Consider the following 7,728-nt stretch of genomic DNA (forward strand, 5'->3'; position numbering starts at 1 on the left):
AACATTGGTTCCTGAAAAATATAGAGAGATTAAGTAATTATAGTGCGGTCTTATTAGTGAAAACGTGACAGTGAAAATTAATTAATTTCCTGAACTAAGTCGACCTCTAAACGCTAAATCATAATGGTGTTTTCTGTGATTCGAAAATCTGCCGTGTTAAGCCGTGACCTATAGTTTATTGGCAAATCCAGCACTGTTAAAACCACTTATTATTTTGTACATACAGTTAATAATAAATTTTCTATTTCTTTTATAAAATGAGTAAAAAGCAGTTTGAAAATACCTTTTTTTACAGTTAGCTTTAAGTGCTGCATCGCCGATTTTTCGGGGATTCCTGTCAGACGTGGACTGTCGATGGAATGTTATATCGGCCTCTGTGGATTGTAGAACGGAAGAAGAGAGAGGACTCGTCCCACTCAAAAACAGCAAGTTCGTTATTAATAAGTCGAGATACGATTCAATCGATTCCTATTTGTCAGAAGCCGGAGAAGAATACAACGACGTGCCATTAATATACGACAAAGAAATTTATAACAAACTCAGAGAAAACGACATTGACCACCAGTTGTCACAGCATATTGCACATCTTTTCATAAGGGACGCTCTCTCCCTATTTTCAGAAAAAGTACACCAAAACGACGAAGTGGACACTGACCATTTCGAGGTAACTTTCTGAAACAACTTAAAATTTACTTTTCAGAACATTTGAAAGGTGCATCTAGTGATAGCACCAGAACGTAAGCGATGTAAAAAGTATGCACTAAAATATACCCCATTTAACGAGCCATCAATAATTGAGAACAATTGCCAATTTGGCAGCCGCGTTATCTTATGACCCGTCATTATCGCAAGCGTCAAGTGACGAAACACTCATACCTACTGGTCACCTTTGCAACAGTTGGTACACAGACAAATCAATGGCATGTGTAAAAAAATACCTATTTTTATCTTGCATTTAAATATTCTTTTGAAAAAAACATTTTGTATTTTATTTAAAATACTTTTCCAAACGTATTTTCTATTTGTAAAATGCAAAATACATTTTTGCTAGTATCATTAGTAACATTATATAAAACTAGCTTTTCCTCTCGGCTTCGCTCGCAGAAATTAATATTGTGTCTCCATAAAACCTTTTAACTCCCAATTCACCTTTCCAACGTTTTAATTTTATGTAATGTCGCCATCTTAGATTTCAAATACAAACATAGCAACAACATTTCGTCCTTAAGAGTTGATTTTTAAAAATTGCCAAAACACGTATTTGCAATATAATATACCCCATGGAAACGTTGCAACCTCTTTTCATTGGATTAATAATATCAAATAGCATATATACCAAGTTTCAAGTAAATTCAACCACAAATAAAGTATGTCCTAAACAAAAATTGCAACACCTTTTTACCCCAACCCCCCTTTGGAGGTTGAATTGTTTAAAATGTCGAGATAGGTCTTTCAGAAATTAAATGGGAGACCATTAAAACCAAGTTTCAAGTAAATCTGACGACAAATAATATATGTTCCATTTAAACGTTGAAGGGAGTCAAACAGGGATGCACACTGTCACCGCTACTTTTTAATCTATACATCGAAGACGCGATCAACATCATTAAAGACAGTAGAACTGTAGGGATAGATTTACAGGGGCAAACGATTAGTATGCTTCGATTTGTGGATGATATAGCAGTATTAGTATCTAGCAAGGAGGAGTTTTAAATAAAATGGAAGCGGTACTAACAGATCAGTACCCACAAAACAATATCGAATTGATATACGCCAGCTGTGTAAAACTGAAAACGACAAGATATTGTCGTGTGCTAATAAATGCCTATAATCCAAAATTCTTAGAAAACGATTCGAAAAACTTCACTTATTAGATGAACCCAAAGCTAAAGAAACTATGGATTCCATTTCTTTCTCTTATTACAATGCGTAAAAGATCGGAAACAAAATGCAGTTGTAAATATTTTGATGTAAAATGAGTCACGTTGTTTGTACATCAATAAAATTATTTGTAACTCTATTTTGGTTCTGATCTTTCACAGTAAACAAACTAAATAGTTTGACTAAAAGACACTGATGTCAAAATTGACATCAGTGACTTTTTTCCAATTAAAACTGGCGACAAAGGGAAATAAGGAAGTATATAGAAGAATTATTTGTTACTGAACTGAAGAAACAATAACATAAAAATAAGTATATCTCAATCAAAGAGAAAAATATGGAAAAAATATAAAAATACTCAATCTTCGCAGCTGGTGATATAGTACAAACACCACTTCATCATCATCATCATAAGGTCGTCAGTCCTAAGACTGGTTGGACAAGCACCTCCACTCTTTCCTATCCTGCGTTAATCTTCGCATTTCCCTAAAGCTAGAACAACCCATATCCTTAACTATTTGTGAACAGTAATTTAATCTATTAGTCTACAAAAACTCCAATATTTTAAAAATGAGAAAATGCCTGCAAGGTTTTCTTAAAAAATATTTTATACTTAAGTAAATGTAGAAAATTAAATAGGTACTACAAACAAAAAAGTATTTTGAAAATACAAAAGGGAAATAAATTTTGGTATTTACATTTGAAATAGCAAATCAAACAAGTATTTGCATTTTGTATTTAAATACTTTTAAAAGAACATTTTGCACATCTCTAGTCATTACCCACATTTTTATGTATATCATTGAGTGGTGCGTGATAACTCATTCTATTTCTTTTCCATGTACCTTCTTCTCCCTTAATTTTTTCACATTACTGATCAGACATAGTGTATACAGCTTCATTAAGATTTCAATTCTAATGTTTTCTGTAAATGTTTACCCCAAGATCGTTGTGGAATACCCTGCATATTTCTAATATTGTTTTGATGGCAAATATATCGTTTAGGGTGGTAGCTGTTATATGTTGAACCTTATTCATAATTAATAAAATAAAACACATAAAGTTTTATGAAAGTATATTGTATCTACGACAAGATTATTTCACCACACAGTAGCATCATCAGGTGACATCGCATCCCTGTTATCTCAAGAAGGCCTGTTCGAACTGCCAAAACAGTATCATTTTATTTTTTAACATCTTCCGAGGATGTTATTCCTCTCAGCTTAAAGTCCTTTCACATACTTGTCACTGTAGAAAATGCAGTGTTTCCACTCAGTCAGCACGTATATCTTTGGCAGACATTTTTTTTTTCAAACAAAGGTCATTGATAGCTCTTACATCCTTTATCTCCATTTTCGTGTTATCACATTACCTTCACTGCTCGTATTTAAATAGTGAGAATAAAAGGTAACAAAATCAAATTTTCTTTACATTTTTACGTGTATTGCAAATAAATTGTATTTTTAGTATTTCATTGAATTTGAAAATTTAAATAAAGTAATTTGTTTAAATACTTAAATTCAAAATACTAGGTGTCCAGAAGGGGTATTTGTATCTGCACTAGGGTTGCCACCCCTACCTTATTATAAAGTATTGTACTCTATTTCGACTGTGCGTACGTTATACTTTACAAGACATAAAGTACGCAAAAATACTTTATTTAAGGCCTTAAGTAAACATCGTAATTTTGTAAGCGATTATTCGAAATTCAGAATATTTTTACATCAATAATATTGCACAATACAATATTTTTGAGAATGTTTCTAAGTACGGAACAACCAAATCTGTTCAAAGTAGTGTCAGTTTTACTGTCCGTTCCGGCCTCTTCAGCATTTATGTTATGACCGCAAAGTGGCGGGACGACAGGAATAAAGCTTCATTAAAACTAATTAAAAATGAACTTTTAGTTTACTTAAATCTTTGTTTGCCATGTTTAGAGGCTATTAATGTATTTAAGAGCGACAGCAATTTGTTACTGGCTGCTAGGTGTAACAAAAAATATGTTTTTAAAAACAAAAAATAAAAAATTTTTATGCTGAGTACTTTTTTTTTGAACCATTTAGTCGAGAAATACTTTATGTAAAGCCTGAAAAGGTGGCAACCCTAATCTGCACTGTCCTTGTAACGGCGCGGTTCTGAGGGGTGCCTTTGGGATAGGTTGTTTCACTACTTTTTGGAGATTTAATGACTACGGAAGCGTACCCGGAAGACCTTCGTGCTTTTTGCGTACACGCCTATTATCGCAATAGTGATCCGATGATTATAGCTTAACGATTATATCAGGCAAAATTCAATGTACAGAATGCACCGAAGGACGATATCATCAGAAAATGGATTCGAATGTTCACAATTCAGGTCACCCGTGGCTCTGTTTGAACCCAACAAACGATTGAAGAAATAAGAGTGTCAGTAAACTTGACATTAAAAAGTCGCCATTACAAAAGATCCTGAAGCAAGATCTACATCTTACAGTTTCGAAAACTGAACGTTACCGATTATCATCTCCAACTGAATTTTGCAAATAAAATGTTTCAACGATTTCCAACGTTTGCAAACATTCTGTTTAGTGACGAAGCGAACTTTCGCTTAAATGGACACGTAAACAAACAGAAATATCACTACTGGGACAAAGCCATAAACATGAACAACCAAAAGTTAGTGCGTGAGCTGCTATGTCTGGCGAAAGAATCATTGGGCCTTCTTTTTTTGAAGATCGACGAGGGCGAACACTTATGATAAACAGTGACCGGTATTGTGACAAGTTTTTTGCTCCACAAATGCAAGAGTTTGGTGGTTTTAATGTGGAAAGATGATTTCAACAAGATTGGACTACTTGCCACATCTCAAATCAATCGCTTGCGGTTATCAATCAACTTTTCCCGGAAAAAAGTGATCTCTCTTCGAGGCACCATCAACTGGCCTCCGGGAAGCCCAGATCTCACACCCCCTGTTTATATTTTATGGGGGAATTTTTAAACAGAAGGTATATGCAAACAAACCACGATGACTACTGCAATTGAAGCACAATATCCACACCGAAATGGCCGCCGTTTCCAGAGAGATTTGCAGACGCGTGGCGGCTAATGTTCCCTTCCGTTGGAGGAGTGCCAGCAGCGCGAAGGTCAATATTTGGACAACATCATCTTTGGCACTTAATTTTTCAAAAGTTTGTCTAAAAATTAACAAAAAAATTTTTTTCTGACTTGTAGACTTTTTTATTGAATTTATAAATACCCCTACCCTTTCTGGACACCCTATACTTATTGTTAAAACCATAAATTACTTATTACAGATTCGTCTTCTTATGCATTTATTTTAGAATGCAGTCTCGGAAATATTTTGTTATGCTGCATTGTTTTTTTTTGTAGAATATTCAATCAACAAATTGGCAAAATATGAGATTTAAACCGCCCCCGCCGAACTCAACAATCGGTTGGAGGGTTGAATTCAGACCATGTGACGTACAAATCACCGATTTCGAAAATGCCGCAATAGTTTGTTTTATAGTTTTACTTACACGCGTTATCCTCTCCTATAAGCTTAATTTTCTCATCCCAATTAGCAAGGTAGGTATATTCCCTACTCAGAATGTCTCTTCGTTTATTTATGGTAATCGCTTACGTTTTTTCAGTTAAATTTGATTGTTTTTATTCATATTGTAATATACCACTTGCGTGCTCTTTTTCTATATTTGTGTATGTAGTTAGTTCTCTATCTATTTTTTTGCGTTATTTTCTCTTACAAACAGAGTGTTTCTAAAAAAAATGATAAGCTGTGCAGGGAGTTAACTAATTGCATAGTGAGTAAAGCAGCATGATTAAAGGACAAAAAAATTGTAATAAAAACAGAAGAAGTTACAATCCAAAGTCGGCCCTGGGTGTGAATTGGCAACACAAGTATTAGTACAGCCAGTTGCTATAACAATTAGGCAGCTGCACTGATAGAGAATGTAAACAGTGTCGGTTGTGGAACTACTAATAACATTTATCAACAGCCTACTATCACGCTACTACACGCACTAATGTTTACATCATTACATTTGTCTGTACTTTTGTACTACGTTTTTCTTGAAAACTGCGAACTTTCAGAGATGCAAACATTTATCTCATTTTTTTGTTTTACAGTACTCTGTCACTTCCTGCAGGCTTGCTACATATTTCAGAAACACTCTGTAAAAAGCATTGCTTAAAGAAAAAAAAAAGATGTTTCTTTCAATTTTTATAGTTCACGAAAGATATAACGATCCCCGAAGACAATCAGTATTATATCAAGGATAAAAATAACAGCAATCGTGATGTTTGCCAACTAATGACAATTAATGAAATAATTAATGGAAAGGTAAATCAGGGATCTTTTAATTATTTTTAACGACTGTAAAATATATATAAGTTTGATGAGAATTCGATATCTATTTTTGATGGTCGTGGTCCGGAATTGGTTCTCCTCCTTCGGTGAGCTCACTGTTGGGGTAGACAATCCAATTCGTCAACTGTTGATGTTCGCATCTTTAGGGAATATAGAAAGAGCGTAAAATCTTTCGCTGTGGATGCGCTGAGACTGATGATGCTAACCACAGCAGTTGTCGAAACGTCGTATAAACGACTCTATCGAGTCCTCGCAAATACCAACGACCGTGAAGGCCTTAGCCTTTTCATCGTACTGTTACTGTGTGTTTTAGGAAGGAGAGTTCCCTGGAATGATTCCCTTAATAAATAACTATCTCGCCGGAATGGACGTAGATTGTGACACCCACTGTACCATCCAGAGGTATCTTAAACTTATTCAACAGAGAGCTTCTGGAGACGTACTTACCACAGCTTCCTGGATTAGGAAGTTTGTCTTATCTCATCCTGATTACAAGTAGGTCACAAATCTAATTTAATAAAACGAGCTTGAATTGCTAGAGGGATGGAAAAATTCGTTTTATCTGGTCGTCGATGATCTTTAACTCGTATTTAGGAAATCAAACAAAATCTAGTATACTACCAGCTTTTCCCCGCGGCTTCGCTCGGAGAAATTAATATTGTAATGTTCGTGGGTTTAACAAAATTTACTTCTAAGACTGATAACGACAAAAACTATTTATTTACACTAATTATTAAACAACTTAAAAACACTACTGTTGATATATCACTATTCACTGCGCTATTTATTTCACTGCTATCACTGTCAATTTATTTCTCGATTCACTTCTGCAACGGTCAATTTATTTCTACTCCTCTCGGCGATCTTCTCTTCCTTTAATTACTCTTTTGTTTCCTTTCTTGAACCCTCTAGAAACATCCGGATCGTTTAGTTTTTCTTTGAACTTTTCAACTGCTTTCCCAGAAAGCAGGTACGATACACACGTTTACAAATACGACGCACATGAAGAAAGGCGCTCGCGGCTAGTCGGCGAATCGATAAGTGGTCCACGCACACGTGTGCCCGACTGCACACACAAACACGCTCGTGCTCGCTACAATATAGATGAGGATTATAAATTTACCAAATAGTTTCTGCCTAATACAGAATTCTCTAGAAATTGTTAATAAAATTGGCGCTACTCGTTGCCAGATGGTAAACACGTACCCATATCATATACATTCAACGCTATAGATACATTTGACAATTTCTAGTATAGTTGTTATTTAAAGTTCTGGTATCGCATCGCGTGATTGCCTGATATCAACATATCGTCTTTAGTCACACGAGACATCTCTACAGCTCTTCTAATATTGATAAATAACTGGAACAAATTGTATTTAATACATTGGAAATTCTTCATAAAAAATAATAATAATTCGATAATTGACATTGAGAATCAAAATATTTAATGACTAAACTGTTAGTATGGGTGTTTGAGAG

The 7,728-nt window shown here is 34.7% G+C and overlaps 1 protein-coding gene across 1 annotated transcript in view; it reads left to right on the top strand.

Moving 5' to 3' along the window:
* Positions 1–295: 295 nt before the first annotated feature.
* Positions 296–7,728, top strand: part of LOC108741855 (glutamate--cysteine ligase catalytic subunit-like) — a gene marked incomplete at its 5' end in the record, with an annotated part of 9,387 nt that continues 1,954 nt past the window's right edge. Inside the window, 4 exons of the mRNA XM_025981430.1 lie at positions 296–664; positions 5,250–5,447; positions 6,106–6,219; positions 6,560–6,741. Coding sequence (XP_025837215.1) covers positions 296–664; positions 5,250–5,447; positions 6,106–6,219; positions 6,560–6,741 — 863 coding nt within the window. The remainder of the gene's footprint in view (positions 665–5,249; positions 5,448–6,105; positions 6,220–6,559; positions 6,742–7,728) is intronic.

This window comes from Agrilus planipennis, unplaced genomic scaffold, assembly GCF_000699045.2.
Source record: "Agrilus planipennis isolate EAB-ADULT unplaced genomic scaffold, Apla_2.0 scaffold60, whole genome shotgun sequence".
Classification (NCBI taxonomy): Eukaryota; Metazoa; Arthropoda; class Insecta; order Coleoptera; family Buprestidae; genus Agrilus; species Agrilus planipennis.